The 22,106-nt window shown below is 49.9% G+C and overlaps 1 protein-coding gene across 1 annotated transcript; it reads left to right on the forward strand.

Moving 5' to 3' along the window:
- Positions 1–233: 233 nt before the first annotated feature.
- Positions 234–21,413, forward strand: LOC137883486 (threonine-rich protein-like; the record flags this gene model as incomplete). Its single annotated transcript, XM_068724972.1, has 4 exons — positions 234–293; positions 3,504–3,551; positions 8,409–8,456; positions 21,366–21,413. Coding segments are annotated over 4 exons (204 nt in total), but the record flags the coding sequence as incomplete, so codon positions are not given.
- Positions 21,414–22,106: the final 693 nt, after the last annotated feature.

Consider the following 22,106-nt stretch of genomic DNA (forward strand, 5'->3'; position numbering starts at 1 on the left):
CGACAACTGAGGCCCCAACAACAACAACTGCCCCAACATCAACAACTGCACCCCAAACGACAACTGCAGCCCCAACAACTGCTGGTCAAATATCAACAACTGTCTTTCCAACAACAACAGCGACCCAAAGGACTACAACTGCACACCAAACAACAACTGGGGCCCCAACAACAACTACTGCAACAGCATCAACAACAGCACCTCAAACAACTACGACGGCACCCAAAACGACAACTGAGGCCCCAACAACAACTACTGCTCCAACATCAACAACTGCAGCCCAAACGACAACTGCAGCCCCAACAACTGCTGGTCAAACATCAACAACTGTCATCCCAACAACAACTGTGAACCAAAAGACAACAACCGCAACCCCAACAACAACTGCAGCCGCAACAACTGCTGGTCAAACATCAACAACTGTCGTCCCAACAACAACTGCGACCCAAATGACAACGACCGCAATCCCAACAACAACTGCAGCCCCAACAACTGCTGCCCAAACATCAACAACTGTCACCCAAACAACAACTGCGACCCAAATAACTACAACGGCACCCCAAACGACAACTGAGGCCCCAACAACAACTACTGCCCCAACATCAACAACTGCACCCCAAACGACAACTGCAGCCACAACAACTGCTGGTCAAACATCAACAACTGTCATCCCAACAACAACTGTGAACCAAAAGACAACAACCGCAACCCCAACAACAACTGCAGCCGCAACAACTGCTGGTCAAACATCAACAACTGTCGTCCCAACAACAACTGCGACCCAAATGACAACGACCGCAACCCCAACAACTGCAGCCCCAACAACTGCCGCCCATACATCAACAACTGTCACCCCAACAACAACTGCGACCCAAATAACTACAACGGCACCCCAAACGACAACTGAGGCCCCAACAACAACTACTGCCCCAACATCAACAACTGCACCCCAAACGACAACTGCAGCCCCAACAACTGCTGGTCAAACATCAACAACTGTCTTCCCAACAACAACAGCGACCCAAAGGACTACAACTGCACACCAAACAACAACTGGGGCCCCAACAACAACTACTGCAACAGCATCAACAACAGCACCTCAAACAACTACAACGGCACACCAAACGACAACTGAGGCCCCAACAACAACTACTGCTCCAACATCAACAACTGCACCCCAAACGACAACTGCAGCCCCAACAACTGCTGGTCAAACATCAACAACTGTCTTCCCAACAACAACAGCGACCCAAAGGACTACAACTGCACACCAAACAACAACTGGGGCCCCAACAACAACTACTGCAACAGCATCAACAACTGCACCTCAAACATCAACAACTGCAACCCAAACGACAACTGCAGCCCCAACAACTGCTGGTCAAACATCAACAACTGTCTTCCCAACAACAACAGCGACCCAAAGGACTACAACTGCACACCAAACAACAACTGGGGCCCCAACAACAACTACTGCCCCAACATCAACAACTGCACCCCAAACGACAACTGCAGCCCCAACAACTGCCGCCCAAACATCAACAACTGTCACCCCAACAACAACTGCGACCCAAATAACTACAACGGCACCCCAAACGACAACTGAGGCCTCAACAACAACTACTGCCCCAACATCAACAACTGCACCCCAAACGACAACTGCAGCCCCAACAACTGCTGGTCAAACATCAACAACTGTCGTCCCAACAACAACTGCGACCCAAATGACAACGACCGCAACCCCAACAACAGCAGCCCCAACAACTGCCGCCCAAACATCAACAACTGTCACCCCAATAACAACTGCGATCCAAATAACTACAACGGCACCCCAAACGACAACTGAGGCCCCAACAACAACTACTGCCCCAACATCAACAACTGCACCCCAAACGACAACTGCAGCCCCAACAACTGCTGGTCAAACATCAACAACTGTCTTCCCAACAACAACAGCGACCCAAATAACTACAACTGCACACCAAACAACAACTGGGGCCCCAACAACAACTACTGCAACAGCATCAACAACTGCACCTCAAACAACTACAACGGCACCCCAAACGACAACTGAGGCCCCAACAACAACTACTGCCCCAACATCAACAACTGCACCCCAAACGACAACTGCAGCCCCAACAACTGCCGCCCAAACATCAACAACTGTCACCCCAACAACAACTGCGACCCAAATAACTACAACGGCACCCCAAACGACAACTGAGGCCTCAACAACAACTACTGCCCCAACATCAACAACTGCACCCCAAACGACAACTGCAGCCCCAACAACTGCTGGTCAAACATCAACAACTGTCGTCCCAACAACAACTGCGACCAAAATGACAACGACCGCAACCCCAACAACTGCAGCCCCAACAACTGCCACCCAAACATCAACAACTGTCACCCCAACAACAACTGCGACCCAAATAACTACAACGTCACCCCAAACGACAACTGAGGCCTCAACAACAACTACTGCCCCAACATCAACAATTGCACCCCAAACGACAACTGCAGCCCCAACAACTGCTGGTCAAACATCAACAACTGTCGTCCCAACAACAACTGCGACCCAAATGACAACGACCGCAACCCCAACAACTGCAGCCCCAACAACTGCCGCCCATACATCAACAACTGTCACCCCAACAACAACTGCAACCCAAATAACTACAACGGCACCCCAAACGACAACTGAGGCCCCAACAACAACAACTGCCCCAACATCAACAACTGCACCCCAAACGACAACTGCAGCCCCAACAACTGCTGGTCAAATATCAACAACTGTCTTTCCAACAACAACAGCGACCCAAAGGACTACAACTGCACACCAAACAACAACTGGGGCCCCAACAACAACTACTGCAACAGCATCAACAACAGCACCTCAAACAACTACAACGGCACCCCAAACGACAACTGAGGCCCCAACAACAACTACTGCTCCAACATCAACAACTGCAACCCAAACGACAACTGCAGCCGCAACAAATGCTGGTCAAACATCAACAACTGTCATCCCAACAACAACTGTGAACCAAAAGACAACAACCGCAACCCCAACAACAACTGCAGCCGCAACAACTGCTGGTCAAACATCAACAACTGTCGTCCCAACAACAACTGCGACCCAAATGACAACGACCGCAATCCCAACAACAACTGCAGCCCCAACAACTGCTGCCCAAACATCAACAACTGTCACCCAAACTACAACTGCGACCCAAATAACTACAACGGCACCCCAAACGACAACTGAGGCCCCAACAACAACTACTGCCCCAACATCAACAACTGCACCCCAAACGACAACTGCAACCCCAACAACTGCCACAAAAACATCAACAACTGTCACCCCAACAACAACTGCGACCCAAATAACTACAACGGCACCCCAAACGACAACTGAGGCCCCAACACCAACTACTGCCCCAACATCAACAACTGCACCCCAAACGACAACTGCAGCCCCAACAACTGCTGGTCAAACATCAACAACTGTCGTCCCAACAACAACTGCGACCAAAATGACAACGACCGCAACCCCAACAACTGCAGCCCCAACAACTGCCGCCCAAACATCAACAACTGTCACCCCAACAACAACTGCGACCCAAATAACTACAACGGCACCCCAAACGACAACTGAGGCCTCAACAACAACTACTGCCCCAACATCAACAACTGCACCCCAAACGACAACTGCAGCCCCAACAACTGCTGGTCAAACATCAACAACTGTCTTCCCAACAACAACAGCGACCCAAAGGACTACAACTGCACACCAAACAACAACTGGGGCCCCAACAACAACTACTGCAACAGCATCAACAACTGCACCTCAAACAACTACAACGGCACCCCAAACGACAACTGAGGCCCCAACAACAACTACTGCCCCAACATCAACAACTGCACCCCAAACGACAACTGCAGCCCCAACAACTGCCGCCCAAACATCAACAACTGTCACCCCAACAACAACTGCGACCCAAATAACTACAACGGCACCCCAAACGACAACTGAGGCCTCAACAACAACTACTGCCCCAACATCAACAACTGCACCCCAAACGACAACTGCAGCCCCAACAACTGCTGGTCAAACATCAACAACTGTCGTCCCAACAACAACTGCGACCAAAATGACAACGACCGCAACCCCAACAACTGCAGCCCCAACAACTGCCACCCAAACATCAACAACTGTCACCCCAACAACAACTGCGACCCAAATAACTACAACGGCACCCCAAACGACAACTGAGGCCTCAACAACAACTACTGCCCCAACATCAACAACTGCACCCCAAACGACAACTGCAGCCCCAACAACTGCTGGTCAAACATCAACAACTGTCGTCCCAACAACAACTGCGACCCAAATGACAACGACCGCAACCCCAACAACTGCAGCCCCAACAACTGCCGCCCATACATCAACAACTGTCACCCCAACAACAACTGCGACCCAAATAACTACAACGGCACCCCAAACGACAACTGAGGCCCCAACAACAACAACTGCCCCAACATCAACAACTGCACCCCAAACGACAACTGCAGCCCCAACAACTGCTGGTCAAATATCAACAACTGTCTTCCCAACAACAACAGCGACCCAAAGGACTACAACTGCACACCAAACAACAACTGGGGCCCCAACAACAACTACTGCAACAGCATCAACAACAGCACCTCAAACAACTACAACGGCACCCCAAACGACAACTGAGGCCCCAACAACAACTACTGCTCCAACATCAACAACTGCAACCCAAACGACAACTGCAGCCCCAACAACTGCTGGTCAAACATCAACAACTGTCATCCCAACAACAACTGTGAACCAAAAGACAACAACCGCAACCCCAACAACAACTGCAGCCGCAACAACTGCTGGTCAAACATCAACAACTGTCGTCCCAACAACAACTGCGACCCAAATGACAACGACCGCAATCCCAACAACAACTGCAGCCCCAACAACTGCTGCCCAAACATCAACAACTGTCACCCAAACAACAACTGCGACCCAAATAACTACAACGGCACCCCAAACGACAACTGAGGCCCCAACAACAACTACTGCCCCAACATCAACAACTGCACCCCAAACGACAACTGCAACACCAACAACTGCCACAAAAACATCAACAACTGTCACCCCAACAACAACTGCGACCCAAATAACTACAACGGCACCCCAAACGACAACTGAGGCCCCAACACCAACTACTGCCCCAACATCAACAACTGCACCCCAAACGACAACTGCAGCCCCAACAAGTGCTGGTCAAACATCAACAACTGTCGTCCCAACAACAACTGCGACCAAAATGACAACGACCGCAACCCCAACAACTGCAGCCCCAACAACTGCCGCCCAAACATCAACAACTGTCACCCCAACAACAACTGCGACCCAAATAACTACAACGGCACCCCAAACGACAACTGGGGCCTCAACAACAACTACTGCCCCAACATCAACAACTGCACCCCAAAAGACAACTGCAGCCCCAACAACTGCTGGTCAAACATCAACAACTGTCGTCCCAACAACAACTGCGACCCAAATGACAACGACCGCAACCCCAACAACTGCAGCCCCAACAACTGCCGCCCAAACATCAACAACTGTCACCCCAACAACAAGTGCGACCCAAATAACTACAACGGCACCCCAAACGACAACTGAGGCCCCAACAACAACTACTGCCCCAACATCAACAACTGCACCCCAAACGACAACTGCAGCCCCAACAACTGCTGGTCAAACATCAACAACTGTCTTCCCAACAACAACAGCGACCCAAAGGACTACAACTGCACACCAAACAACAACTGGGGCCCCAACAACAACTACTGCAACAGCATCAACAACAGCACCTCAAACAACTACGACGGCACCCAAAACGACAACTGAGGCCCCAACAACAACTACTGCTCCAACATCAACAACTGCAGCCCAAACGACAACTGCAGCCCCAACAACTGCTGGTCAAACATCAACAACTGTCATCCCAACAACAACTGTGAACCAAAAGACAACAACCGCAACCCCAACAACAACTGCAGCCGCAACAACTGCTGGTCAAACATCAACAACTGTCGTCCCAACAACAACTGCGACCCAAATGACAACGACCGCAATCCCAACAACAACTGCAGCCCCAACAACTGCTGCCCAAACATCAACAACTGTCACCCAAACAACAACTGCGACCCAAATAACTACAACGGCACCCCAAACGACAACTGAGGCCCCAACAACAACTACTGCCCCAACATCAACAACTGCACCCCAAACGACAACTGCAGCCCCAACAACTGCTGGTCAAACATCAACAACTGTCTTCCCAACAACAGCGACCCAAAGGACTACAACTGCACACCAAACAACAACTGGGGCCCCAACAACAACTACTGCAACAGCATCAACAACAGCACCTCAAACAACTACAACGGCACCCAAAACGACAACTGAGGCCCCAACAACAACTACTGCTCCAACATCAACAACTGCAACCCAAACGACAACTGCAGCCCCAACAACTGCTGGTCAAACATCAACAACTGTCATCCCAACAACAACTGTGAACCAAAAGACAACAACCGCAACCCCAACAACAACTGCAGCCGCAACAACTGCTGGTCAAACATCAACAACTGTCGTCCCAACAACAACTGCGACCCAAATGACAACGACCGCAATCCCAACAACAACTGCAGCCCCAACAACTGCTGCCCAAACATCAACAACTGTCACCCAAACAACAACTGCGACCCAAATAACTACAACGGCACCGCAAACGACAACTGAGGTCCAAACAACAACTACAGCCCCAACATCAACAACTGCACCCCAAACGACAACTGCAACCCCAATAATTGCCGCAAAAACATCAACAACTGTCACCCCAACAACAACTGCGACCCAAATAACTACAACGGCAACCCAAACGACAACTGAGGCCCCAACAACAACTACTGCCCCAACATCAACAACTGCACCCCAAACGACAACTGCAGCCCCAACAACTGCTGGTCAAACATCAACAACTGTAGTCCCAACAATAACTGCGACCAAAATGACAACGACCGCAACCCCAACAACTGCAGCCCCAACAACTGCCGCCCAAACATCAACAACTGTCACCCCAACAACAACTGCGACCCAAATAACTACAACGGCACCCCAAACGACAACTGAGGCCCCAACAACAACTACTGCCCCAACATCAACAACTGCACCCCAAAAGACAACTGCAGCCCCAACAACTGCTGGTCAAACATCAACAACTGTCGTCCCAACAACTGTGACCCAAATGACAACGACCGCAACCCCAACAACAACTGTAGCCCCAACAACTGCCGCCCAAACATCAACAACTGTCACCCCAACAACAACTGCGACCCAAATAACTACAACGGCACCCCAAACAACAACTGAGGACCCAACAACAACTACTGCCCCAACATCAACAACAGCACCCCAAACGACAACTGCAGCCCAAACAACTGCTGGTCAAACATCAACAACTGTCATCGCAATAACAACTGCGACCCAAATGACAACGACCGCAACTCCAACAACTACTGCAGCCCCAACAACTGCTGGTCAAACATCAACAACTGTCGTCCCAACAACAACTGTGAACCAAAAGACAACAACCGCAACCCCAACAACAACTGCAGCCCTAACAACTGCTGGTCAAACATCAACAACTGTCGTCCCAACAACAACTGCGACCCAAATGACAACGACCGCAACCCCAACAACTACAGCCCCAACAACTGCCGCCAAAATATCAACAACTATCACCCCAACAACAATTGCGACCCAAATAACTACAACGGCACCCCAAACGACAACTGAGGCACCAACAACAACTACTGCCCCAACATCAACAACTGCACCCCAAACGACAACTGCAGCCCCAACAACTGCTGGTGAAACATCAACAACTGTCATCCCAACAACAACTGCGACCCAAATATCTACCACGCGAACCCAAACGACAACTGAAGCCCCAACAACTGCTGGTCAAAGAACAACAACTGTCGTCCCAACAACAAAAGCGACCCAAAGGACTACAACTGCACCCCAAACAACAACTGAGGCCCCAACAACAACTACTGCCCCAACATCAACAACTGCACCCCAAACGACAACTGCAGCCCCAACAACTGCTGGTCAAACATCAACAACTGTCTTCCCAACAACAACAGCGACCCAAAGGACTACAACTGCACACCAAACAACAACTGGGGCCCCTACAACAACTACTGCAACAGCATCAACAACTGCACCTCAAACAACTACAACGGCACCCCAAACAACAACTGAGGCCCCAACAACAACTACTGCCCCAACATCAACAACTGCACCCCAAACGACAACTGCAGCCCCAACAACTGCTGGTCAAACATCAACAACTGTCATCCCAACAACAACTGTGAACCAAAAGACAACAACCGCAACCCCAACAACAACTGCAGCCGCAACAACTGCTGGTCAAACATCAACAACTGTCGTCCCAACAACAACTGCGACCCAAATGACAACGACCGCAACCCCAACAACTGCAGCCCCAACAACTGCCGCCCAAATATCAACAACTGTCACCCCAACAACAACTGCGACCCAAATAACTACAACGGCACCCCAAACGACAACTGAGGCCCCAACAACAACTACTGCCCCAACATCAACAACTGCACCCCAAACGACAACTGCAGCCACAACAACTGCTGGTCAAACATCAACAACTGTCTTCCCAACAACAACAGCGACCCAACAGACTACAACTGCACACCAAACAACAACTGGGGCCCCAACAACAACTACTGCAACAGCATCAACAACTGCACCTCAAACAACTACAACGGCACCCCAAACGACAACTGAGGCCCCAACAACAACTACTGCCCCAACATCAACAACTGAACCACAAATGACAACTGCAGCCCCAACAACTGCCGCCCAAACATCAACAACTGTCACCCCAACAACAACTGCGACCAAAATGACAACGACCGCAACCTCAACAACTGCAGCCCCCACAACTGCCGCCCAAACATCAACAACTGTCACCCCAACAACAACTGTGAACCAAAAGACAACAACCGCAACCCCAACAACAACTGCAGCTGCAACAACTGCTGGTCAAACATCAACAACTGTCGTCCCAACAACAACTGCGACCCAAATGACAACGACCGCAATCCCAACAACAACTGCAGCACCAACAACTGCCGAACAAACATCAACAACTGTCACCCCAACAACAACTACTGCCCCAACATCAACAACTGCACCCCAAACGACAACTGCAGCCCCAACAACTGCTGGTCAAACATCAACAACTGTCGTCCCAACAACAACAGCAACCCAAAGGACTACAACTGCACCCCAAAGAACAACTGAGGTCCCAACAACAACTACTGCCCCAACATCAACATCTGCACCCCAAACGACAATTGCAGCCCCAACAACTGCTGGTGAAACATCAACAACTGTCATCCCAACAACAACTGCGACCCAAATAACTACAACGCGAACCCAAACGACAACTGCAGCCCCAACAACTGCTGGTCAAACATCAGCAACTGTCGTCCCAACAACAACAGCGACCCAAATTACAACAACCACAACAACAACTGCAAACCCAACAACAACAGCGACCCAAATAACTACAGCGGCACCCCAAACGACAACTGAGGCCCCACCAACAACTACTGCCCCAATATCAACAACTGCACCCCAAACGACAACTGCAGCCCCAACAACTGCTGGTCAAACATCAACAACTGTCATCCCAACAACAACTGCGACCCAAATGACAACGACCACAATCCCAACAACAACTGCAGCCCCAACAACTGCCGCCCAAACAACAACAACTGTCACCCCAACAACAACTGCGACCCAAATAACTACAACGGCACCCCAAATGACAACTGAGGCCCCAACAACAACTACTGCCCCAACATCAACAACTGCACACCAAACGACAACTGCAGCCCCAACAACTGCTGGTGAAACATCAACAACTGTCATCCCAACAACAACTGTGACCCAAATAACTACCACGCGAACCCAAACGACAACTGAAGCCCCAACAACTGCTGGTCAAACATCAACAACTGTCGTCCCAACAACTGTGACACAAATGACAACGACCGCAACCCCAACAACAACTGCAGCCGCAACAACTGCTGGTCAAACATCAACAACTGTCACCCCAACAACAACTGCGACCCAAATAACTACAACAGCACCCCAAACGACAACTGAGGCCCGAACAACAACTACTGTCCCAACATCAACAACTGCACCCCAAACGACAACTGCAGCCCCAACAACTGCTGGTGAAACATCAACAACTGTCATCCCAACAACAACTGCGACCCAAATGACAACGACCGCAACCCCAACAACAACTGCAGCCCCAACACCTGCTGGTCAAACATCAACAACTGTCGTCCCAACAACAACAGCGACCCAAAGCACTACAACTGCACCCCAAACGACAACTGAGGCCCCAACAACAACTACTGCCCCAACATCAACAACTGCATCCCAAACGACAACTGCAGCCCCAACAACTGCTGGTCAAACATCAACAACTGTCATCCCAACAACAACTGTGAACCAAAAGACAACAACCGCAACCCCAACAACAACTGCAGCCCCTAAAACTGCTGGTCAAACATCAACAACTGTTGTCCCAACAACAACTGCGACCCAAATGACAACGACCGCAACCCCAACAACAACTGCTGCCCCAACAACTGCGACCCAAATGACAACAACTGCAAACCCAACGACAACTGCAGCCCCAACAACAAATGGTGCCCCAACAACAACAAGCGATGCCCAAAATAGAAATTTGGCTCAAATGACAACTGGTGTCCCAACATCAACAACTGCCGCACAATATACAACTCTTACCCAAACATCATCATCTGCTGCCCAAACAACAACTTCGGCCCATATGACACAAACTGCAACCTCGACAACAACTGGTGTCCCAACATCAACATCGTCCACACCAACAACTGCTGACCAAACATCAACAACTGGACCCCAAACGACAACTGCAGCCGCAACAACTGCTGGTCAAACATCAACAACTGTCAACCCAACAACAACTGCGACCCAAATGACAACGACCGCAACCCCAACAACAACTGCGACCCAAATAACTACAACGCGACCCCAAACGACAACTGAGGCCCCAACAACTGCTGGTCAAACATCAACAACTGTCGTCCCAACAACTTTGACCAAAATGACAACGACAGCAACCCCAACAACAACTGTAGCCCCAACAACTGCCGCCCAAACATCAACAACTGTCACCCCAACAACAACTGCGACCCAAATAACTACAACGGCACCTCAAATGACAACTGAGGCCCTAACAACAACTCCTGCCCCAACATCAACTGCGACCCAAATAACTACAACGGCACCTCAAATGACAACTGAGGCCCTAACAACAACTCCTGCCCCAACATCAACAACTGCACCCCAAACGACAACTGCAGCCCCAACAACTGCTGGTCAAACATCAACAACTGTCATCCCAACAACAACTGCGACCCAAATGACAACGACCGCAACCCCAACAACAACTGCGTCCCAAATAACTACAACTGCACCCCAAACGACAACTGTAGCCCCAACAACTGCTGGTCAAACATCAATAAACGTCGTCCCAACAACAACTGTGACCCAAATGACAACAACCACAACCCCAACAACAACTGCAGCAACAACAACAACTGCGACCCAAATAACTACAACGGCACCCCAAACGACAACTGAGGCCACAACAACAACAACTGCTCCACCATCAACAACTGCACCTCAAACAACAACTGCAGCCCCAACAACTGTTGGTCAAACATCAACAACTGTTGTCCCAACAACAACTGCGATCCAAATGACAACAACTGCAACCCCAACAACTGCGACCCAAATAACTACAACGCGACCCCAAACGACAACTGAGGCCCCAACAACTGCTGGTCAAACATCAGCAACTGTCGTCCCAACAACAACTGCGACCCGAATTACAAAAACCACAACCCCAACAACAACTGCAGCTCCAACAACAACTGCAACCCAAATAACTACAACGGCACCCCAAACGACAACTGAGGCCCCAACAACAACTACTGCCCCAACATCAACAACTGCACCCCAAATGACAACTGCAGCCCCAACAACTGCTGGTCAAACATCAACAACTGTCGTCCCAACAACAACTGCGACCAAGATGACAACGACCGCAACCCCAACAACTGCAGCCCCAACAACTGCCGCCCAAACATCAACAACTGTCACCCCAACAACAACTGCGACCCAAATAACTACAACGACACCCCAAACGACAACTGAGGCCTCAACAACAACTACTGCCCCAACATCAACAACTGCAACCCAAACGACAACTGCAACCCCAACAACTGCTGGTCAAACATCAACAACTGTCGTCCCAACAACAACTGCGACCCAAATGACAACGACCGCAACCCCAACAACTGCAGCCCCAACAACTGCCTCCCAAACATCAACAACTGTCACCCCAACAACAACTGCGACCCAAATAACTACAACGGCACCCCAAACAACAACTGAGGTCCAAACAACAACTACTGCCCCAACATCAACAACTGCACCCCAAACGACAACTGCAGCCCCAACAACTGCTGGTCAAACATCAACAACTGTCTTCCCAACAACAACAGCGACCCAAAGGACTACAACTGCACCCCAAACAACAACTGAGGCCCCAACAACAACTAATGCCCCAACATCAACAACTGCACCCCAAACGACAACTGCAGCCCCAACAACTGCTGGTCAAACATCAACAACTGTCTTCAAAACAACAACAGCGACCCAAAGGACTACAACTGCACACCAAACAACAACTGGGGCCCCAACAACAACTACTGCAACAGCATCAACAACTGCACCTCAAACAACTACAACGGCACCCCAAACGACAACTGAGGCCCCAACAACAACTACTTCCCCAACATCAACAACTGCAACCAAAACGACAACTGCAGCCCCAACAACTGCTGGTCAAACATCAACAACTGTCATCCCAACAACAACTGTGAACCAAAAGACAACAACCGCAACCCCAACAACAACTGCAGCCGCAACAACTGCTGGTCAAACATCAACAACTGTCTTCCCAACAACAACAGCGACCCAAAGGACTACAACTGCACACCAAAGAACAACTGGGGCCTCAACAACAACTACTGCAACAGCATCAACAACTGCACCTCAAACAACTACAACGGCACCCCAAACAACAACTGCAGCCCCAACAACTGCTGGTAAAACATCAACAACTGCCATCCCAACAACAACTGTGAACCAAAAGACAACAACTGCAACCCCAACAACAACTGCAGCCGCAACAACTGCTGGTCAAACATCAACAACTGTCGTCCCAACAACAACTGAGACCCAAATGACAACGACCGCAACCCCAACAACTACAGCCCCAACAACTGCCGCCAAAATATCAACAACTATCACCCCAACAACAATTGCGACCCAAATAACTACAACGGCACCCCAAACGACAACTGAGGCACCAACAACAACTACTGCCCCAACATCAACAACTGCACCCCAAACGACAACTGCAGCCCCAACAACTGCTGGTGAAACATCAACAACTGTCATCCCAACAACAACTGCGACCCAAATATCTACCACGCGAACCCAAACGACAACTGAAGCCCCAACAACTGCTGGTCAAAGAACAACAACTGTCGTCCCAACAACAAAAGCGACCCAAAGGACTACAACTGCACCCCAAACAACAACTGAGGCCCCAACAACAACTACTGCCCCAACATCAACAACTGCACCCCAATTGACAACTGCAGCCCCAACAACTGCTGGTCAAACATCAACAACTGTCTTCCCAACAACAACAGCGACCCAAAGGACTACAACTGCACACCAAACAACAACTGGGGCCCCTACAACAACTACTGCAACAGCATCAACAACTGCACCTCAAACAACTACAACGGCACCCCAAACAACAACTGAGGCCCCAACAACAACTACTGCCCCAACATCAACAACTGCACCCCAAACGACAACTGCAGCCCCAACAACTGCTCGTCAAACATCAACAACTGTCATCCCAACAACAACTGTGAACCAAAAGACAACAACCGCAACCCCAACAACAACTGCAGCCGCAACAACTGCTGGTCAAACATCAACAACTGTCGTCCCAACAACAACTGCGACCCAAATGACAGCGACCGCAACCCCAACAACTGCAGCCCCAATAACTGCCGCCCAAATATCAACAACTGTCACCCCAACAACAACTGCGACCCAAATAACTACAACGGCACCCCAAACGACAACTGAGGCCCCAACAACAACTACTGCCCCAACATCAACAACTGCACCCCAAACGACAACTGCAGCCACAACAACTGCTGGTCAAACATCAACAACTGTCTTCCCAACAACAACAGCGACCCAACATACTACAACTGCACACCAAACAACAACTGGGGCCCCAACAACAACTACTGCAACAGCATCAACAACTGCACCTCAAACAACTACAACGGCACCCCAAACGACAACTGAGGCCCCAACAACAACTACTGCCCCAACATCAACAACTGAACCACAAATGACAACTGCAGCCCCAACAACTGCCGCCCAAACATCAACAACTGTCACCCCAACAACAACTGCGACCAAAATGACAACGACCGCAACCTCAACAACTGCAGCCCCCACAACTGCCGCCCAAACATCAACAACTGTCACCCCAACAACAACTGTGAACCAAAAGACAACAACCGCAACCCCAACAACAACTGCAGCTGCAACAACTGCTGGTCAAACATCAACAACTGTCGTCCCAACAACAACTGCGACCCAAATGACAACGACCGCAATCCCAACAACAACTGCAGCACCAACAACTGCCGCCCAAACATCAACAACTGTCACCCCAACAACAACTACTGCCCCAACATCAACAACTGCACCCCAAACGACAACTGCAGCCCCAACAACTGCTGGTCAAACATCAACAACTGTCGTCCCAACAACAACAGCAACCCAAAGGACTACAACTGCACCCCAAAGAACAACTGAGGTCCCAACAACAACTACTGCCCCAACATCAACATCTGCACCCCAAACGACAATTGCAGCCCCAACAACTGCTGGTGAAACATCAACAACTGTCATCCCAACAACAACTGCGACCCAAATAACTACAACGCGAACCCAAACGACAACTGCAGCCCCAACAACTGCTGGTCAAACATCAGCAACTGTCGTCCCAACAACAACAGCGACCCAAATTACAACAACCACAACCACAACAACAACTGCAAACCCAACAACAACAGCGACCCAAATAACTACAGCGGCACCCCAAACGACAACTGAGGCCCCACCAACAACTACTGCCCCAATATCAACAACTGCACCCCAAACGACAACTGCAGCCCCAACAACTGCTGGTCAAACATCAACAACTGTCATCCCAACAACAACTGCGACCCAAATGACAACGACCACAATCCCAACAACAACTGCAGCCCCAACAACTGCCGCCCAAACAACAACAACTGTCACCCCAACAACAACTGCGACCCAAATAACTACAACGGCACCCCAAATGACAACTGAGGCCCCAACAACAACTACTGCCCCAACATCAACAACTGCACACCAAACGACAACTGCAGCCCCAACAACTGCTGGTGAAACATCAACAACTGTCATCCCAACAACAACTGTGACCCAAATAACTACCACGCGAACCCAAACGACAACTGAAGCCCCAACAACTGCTGGTCAAACATCAACAACTGTCGTCCCAACAACTGTGACACAAATGACAACGACCGCAACCCCAACAACAACTGCAGCCGCAACAACTGCTGGTCAAACATCAACAACTGTCACCCCAACAACAACTGCGACCCAAATAACTACAACAGCACCCCAAACGACAACTGAGGCCCGAACAACAACTACTGTCCCAACATCAACAACTGCACCCCAAACGACAACTGCAGCCCCAACAACTGCTGGTGAAACATCAACAACTGTCATCCCAACAACAACTGCGACCCAAATGACAACGACCGCAACCCCAACAACAACTGCAGCCCCAACACCTGCTGGTCAAACATCAACAACTGTCGTCCCAACAACAACAGCGACCCAAAGCACTACAACTGCACCCCAAACGACAACTGAGGCCCCAACAACAACTACTGCCCCAACATCAACAACTGCATCCCAAACGACAACTGCAGCCCCAACAACTGCTGGTCAAACATCAACAACTGTCATCCCAACAACAACTGTGAACCAAAAGACAACAACCGCAACCCCAACAACAACTGCAGCCCCTAAAACTGCTGGTCAAACATCAACAACTGTTGTCCCAACAACAACTGCGACCCAAATGACAACGACCGCAACCCCAACAACAACTGCTGCCCCAACAACTGCGACCCAAATGACAACAACTGCAAACCCAACGACAACTGCAGCCCCAACAACAAATGGTGCCCCAACAACAACAAGCGATGCCCAAAATAGAAATTTGGCTCAAATGACAACTGGTGTCCCAACATCAACAACTGCCGCACAATATACAACTCTTACCCAAACATCATCATCTGCTGCCCAAACAACAACTTCGGCCCATATGACACAAACTGCAACCTCGACAACAACTGGTGTCCCAACATCAACATCGTCCACACCAACAACTGCTGACCAAACATCAACAACTGGACCCCAAACGACAACTGCAGCCGCAACAACTGCTGGTCAAACATCAACAACTGTCAACCCAACAACAACTGCGACCCAAATGACAACGACCGCAACCCCAACAACAACTGCGACCCAAATAACTACAACGCGACCCCAAACGACAACTGAGGCCCCAACAACTGCTGGTCAAACATCAACAACTGTCGTCCCAACAACTTTGACCAAAATGACAACGACAGCAACCCCAACAACAACTGTAGCCCCAACAACTGCCGCCCAAACATCAACAACTGTCACCCCAACAACAACTGCGACCCAAATAACTACAACGGCACCTCAAATGACAACTGAGGCCCTAACAACAACTCCTGCCCCAACATCAACTGCGACCCAAATAACTACAACGGCACCTCAAATGACAACTGAGGCCCTAACAACAACTCCTGCCCCAACATCAACAACTGCACCCCAAACGACAACTGCAGCCCCAACAACTGCTGGTCAAACATCAACAACTGTCATCCCAACAACAACTGCGACCCAAATGACAACGACCGCAACCCCAACAACAACTGCGTCCCAAATAACTACAACTGCACCCCAAACGACAACTGTAGCCCCAACAACTGCTGGTCAAACATCAATAAACGTCGTCCCAACAACAACTGTGACCCAAATGACAACAACCACAACCCCAACAACAACTGCAGCAACAACAACAACTGCGACCCAAATAACTACAACGGCACCCCAAACGACAACTGAGGCCACAACAACAACAACTGCTCCACCATCAACAACTGCACCTCAAACAACAACTGCAGCCCCAACAACTGTTGGTCAAACATCAACAACTGTTGTCCCAACAACAACTGCGATCCAAATGACAACAACTGCAACCCCAACAACTGCGACCCAAATAACTACAACGCGACCCCAAACGACAACTGAGGCCCCAACAACTGCTGGTCAAACATCAGCAACTGTCGTCCCAACAACAACTGCGACCCGAATTACAAAAACCACAACCCCAACAACAACTGCAGCTCCAACAACAACTGCGACCCAAATAACTACAACGGCACCCCAAACGACAACTGAGGCCCCAACAACAACTACTGCCCCAACATCAACAACTGCACCCCAAATGACAACTGCAGCCCCAACAACTGCTGGTCAAACATCAACAACTGTCGTCCCAACAACAACTGCGACCAAGATGACAACGACCGCAACCCCAACAACTGCAGCCCCAACAACTGCCGCCCAAACATCAACAACTGTCACCCCAACAACAACTGCGACCCAAATAACTACAACGACACCCCAAACGACAACTGAGGCCTCAACAACAACTACTGCCCCAACATCAACAACTGCAACCCAAACGACAACTGCAACCCCAACAACTGCTGGTCAAACATCAACAACTGTCGTCCCAACAACAACTGCGACCCAAATGACAACGACCGCAACCCCAACAACTGCAGCCCCAACAACTGCCTCCCAAACATCAACAACTGTCACCCCAACAACAACTGCGACCCAAATAACTACAACGGCACCCCAAACAACAACTGAGGTCCAAACAACAACTACTGCCCCAACATCAACAACTGCACCCCAAACGACAACTGCAGCCCCAACAACTGCTGGTCAAACATCAACAACTGTCTTCCCAACAACAACAGCGACCCAAAGGACTACAACTGCACCCCAAACAACAACTGAGGCCCCAACAACAACTAATGCCCCAACATCAACAACTGCACCCCAAACGACAACTGCAGCCCCAACAACTGCTGGTCAAACATCAACAACTGTCTTCAAAACAACAACAGCGACCCAAAGGACTACAACTGCACACCAAACAACAACTGGGGCCCCAACAACAACTACTGCAACAGCATCAACAACTGCACCTCAAACAACTACAACGGCACCCCAAACGACAACTGAGGCCCCAACAACAACTACTTCCCCAACATCAACAACTGCAACCAAAACGACAACTGCAGCCCCAACAACTGCTGGTCAAACATCAACAACTGTCATCCCAACAACAACTGTGAACCAAAAGACAACAACCGCAACCCCAACAACAACTGCAGCCGCAACAACTGCTGGTCAAACATCAACAACTGTCTTCCCAACAACAACAGCGACCCAAAGGACTACAACTGCACACCAAAGAACAACTGGGGCCTCAACAACAACTACTGCAACAGCATCAACAACTGCACCTCAAACAACTACAACGGCACCCCAAACAACAACTGCAGCCCCAACAACTGCTGGTAAAACATCAACAACTGCCATCCCAACAACAACTGTGAACCAAAAGACAACAACTGCAACCCCAACAACAACTGCAGCCGCAACAACTGCTGGTCAAACATCAACAACTGTCGTCCCAACAACAACTGAGACCCAAATGACAACGACCGCAACCCCAACAACTACAGCCCCAACAACTGCCGCCAAAATATCAACAACTATCACCCCAACAACAATTGCGACCCAAATAACTACAACGGCACCCCAAACGACAACTGAGGCACCAACAACAACTACTGCCCCAACATCAACAACTGCACCCCAAACGACAACTGCAGCCCCAACAACTGCTGGTGAAACATCAACAACTGTCATCCCAACAACAACTGCGACCCAAATATCTACCACGCGAACCCAAACGACAACTGAAGCCCCAACAACTGCTGGTCAAAGAACAACAACTGTCGTCCCAACAACAAAAGCGACCCAAAGGACTACAACTGCACCCCAAACAACAACTGAGGCCCCAACAACAACTACTGCCCCAACATCAACAACTGCACCCCAATTGACAACTGCAGCCCCAACAACTGCTGGTCAAACATCAACAACTGTCTTCCCAACAACAACAGCGACCCAAAGGACTACAACTGCACACCAAACAACAACTGGGGCCCCTACAACAACTACTGCAACAGCATCAACAACTGCACCTCAAACAACTACAACGGCACCCCAAACAACAACTGAGGCCCCAACAACAACTACTGCCCCAACATCAACAACTGCACCCCAAACGACAACTGCAGCCCCAACAACTGCTGGTCAAACATCAACAACTGTCATCCCAACAACAACTGTGAACCAAAAGACAACAACCGCAACCCCAACAACAACTGCAGCCGCAACAACTGCTGGTCAAACATCAACAACTGTCGTCCCAACAACAACTGCGACCCAAATGACAGCGACCGCAACCCCAACAACTGCAGCCCCAATAACTGCCGCCCAAATATCAACAACTGTCACCCCAACAACAACTGCGACCCAAATAACTACAACGGCACCCCAAACGACAACTGAGGCCCCAACAACAACTACTGCCCCAACATCAACAACTGCACCCCAAACGACAACTGCAGCCACAACAACTGCTGGTCAAACATCAACAACTGTCACCCCAACAACAACTGCGACCCAAATAACTACAACGGCACCCCAAACGACAACTGAGGCCCCAACAACAACTACAGCCCAAACATCAACAACTGCACCCCAAACGACAACTGCAGCCCCAACAACTGCTGGTCAAACATCAACAACTGTCGTCCCAACAACTGTGACCCAAATGACAACGACCGCAACCCCAACAACAACTGTAGCCCCAACAACTGCCGCCCAAACATCAACAACTGTCACCCCAACAACAACTGCGACCCAAATAACTACAACGGCACCCCAAACGACAACTGAGGACCCAACAACAACTACTGCCCCAACATCAACAACAGCACCCCAAACGACAACTGCAGCCCAAACAACTGCTGGTCAAACATCAACAACTGTCATCGCAATAACAACTGCGACCCAAATGACAACGACCGCAACTCCAACAACTACTGCAGCCCCAACAACTGCTGGTCAAACATCAACAACTGTCGTCCCAACAACAACTGTGAACCAAAAGACAACAACCGCAACCCCAACAACAACTGCAGCCCTAACAACTGCTGGTCAAACATCAACAACTGTCGTCCCAACAACAACTGCGACCCAAATGACAACGACCGCAACCCCAACAACTACAGCCCCAACAACTGCCGCCAAAATATCAACAACTATCACCCCAACAACAATTGCGACCCAAATAACTACAACGGCACCCCAAACGACAACTGAGGCACCAACAACAACTACTGCCCCAACATCAACAACTGCACCCCAAACGACAACTGCAGCCCCAACAACTGCTGGTGAAACATCAACAACTGTCATCCCAACAACAACTGCGACCCAAATATCTACCACGCGAACCCAAACGACAACTGAAGCCCCAACAACTGCTGGTCAAAGAACAACAACTGTCGTCCCAACAACAAAAGCGACCCAAAGGACTACAACTGCACCCCAAACAACAACTGAGGCCCCAACAACAACTACTGCCCCAACATCAACAACTGCACCCCAATTGACAACTGCAGCCCCAACAACTGCTGGTCAAACATCAACAACTGTCTTCCCAACAACAACAGCGACCCAAAGGACTACAACTGCACACCAAACAACAACTGGGGCCCCTACAACAACTACTGCAACAGCATCAACAACTGCACCTCAAACAACTACAACGGCACCCCAAACAACAACTGAGGCCCCAACAACAACTACTGCCCCAACATCAACAACTGCACCCCAAACGACAACTGCAGCCCCAACAACTGCTGGTCAAACATCAACAACTGTCATCCCAACAACAACTGTGAACCAAAAGACAACAACCGCAATCCCAACAACAACTGCAGCCGCAACAACTGCTGGTCAAACATCAACAACTGTCGTCCCAACAACAACTGCGACCCAAATGACAACGACCGCAATCCCAACAACAACTGCAGCCCCAACAACTGCCGCCCAAACATCAACAACTGTCACCCCAACAACAACTGCGACCCAAATAACTACAACGGCACCCCAAACGAAAACTGAGGCCCCAACAACAACTACTGCCCCAACATCAACAACTGAACCACAAATGACAACTGCAGCCCCAACAACTGCCGCCCAAACATCAACAACTGTCACCCCAACAACAACTGCGACCAAAATGACAACGACCGCAACCTCAACAACTGCAGCCCCAACAACTGCCGCCCAAACATCAACAACTGTCACCCCAACAACAACTGTTAACCAAAAGACAACAACCGCAACCCCAACAACAACTGCAGCCGCAACAACTGCTGGTCAAACATCAACAACTGTCGTCCCAACA

This window comes from Cebidichthys violaceus, unplaced genomic scaffold, assembly GCF_023349555.1.
Source record: "Cebidichthys violaceus isolate CVI_PGR_0920_01 unplaced genomic scaffold, fCebVio1.0.p SCAF_33, whole genome shotgun sequence".
NCBI classification, from domain to species: Eukaryota; Metazoa; Chordata; class Actinopteri; order Perciformes; family Stichaeidae; genus Cebidichthys; species Cebidichthys violaceus.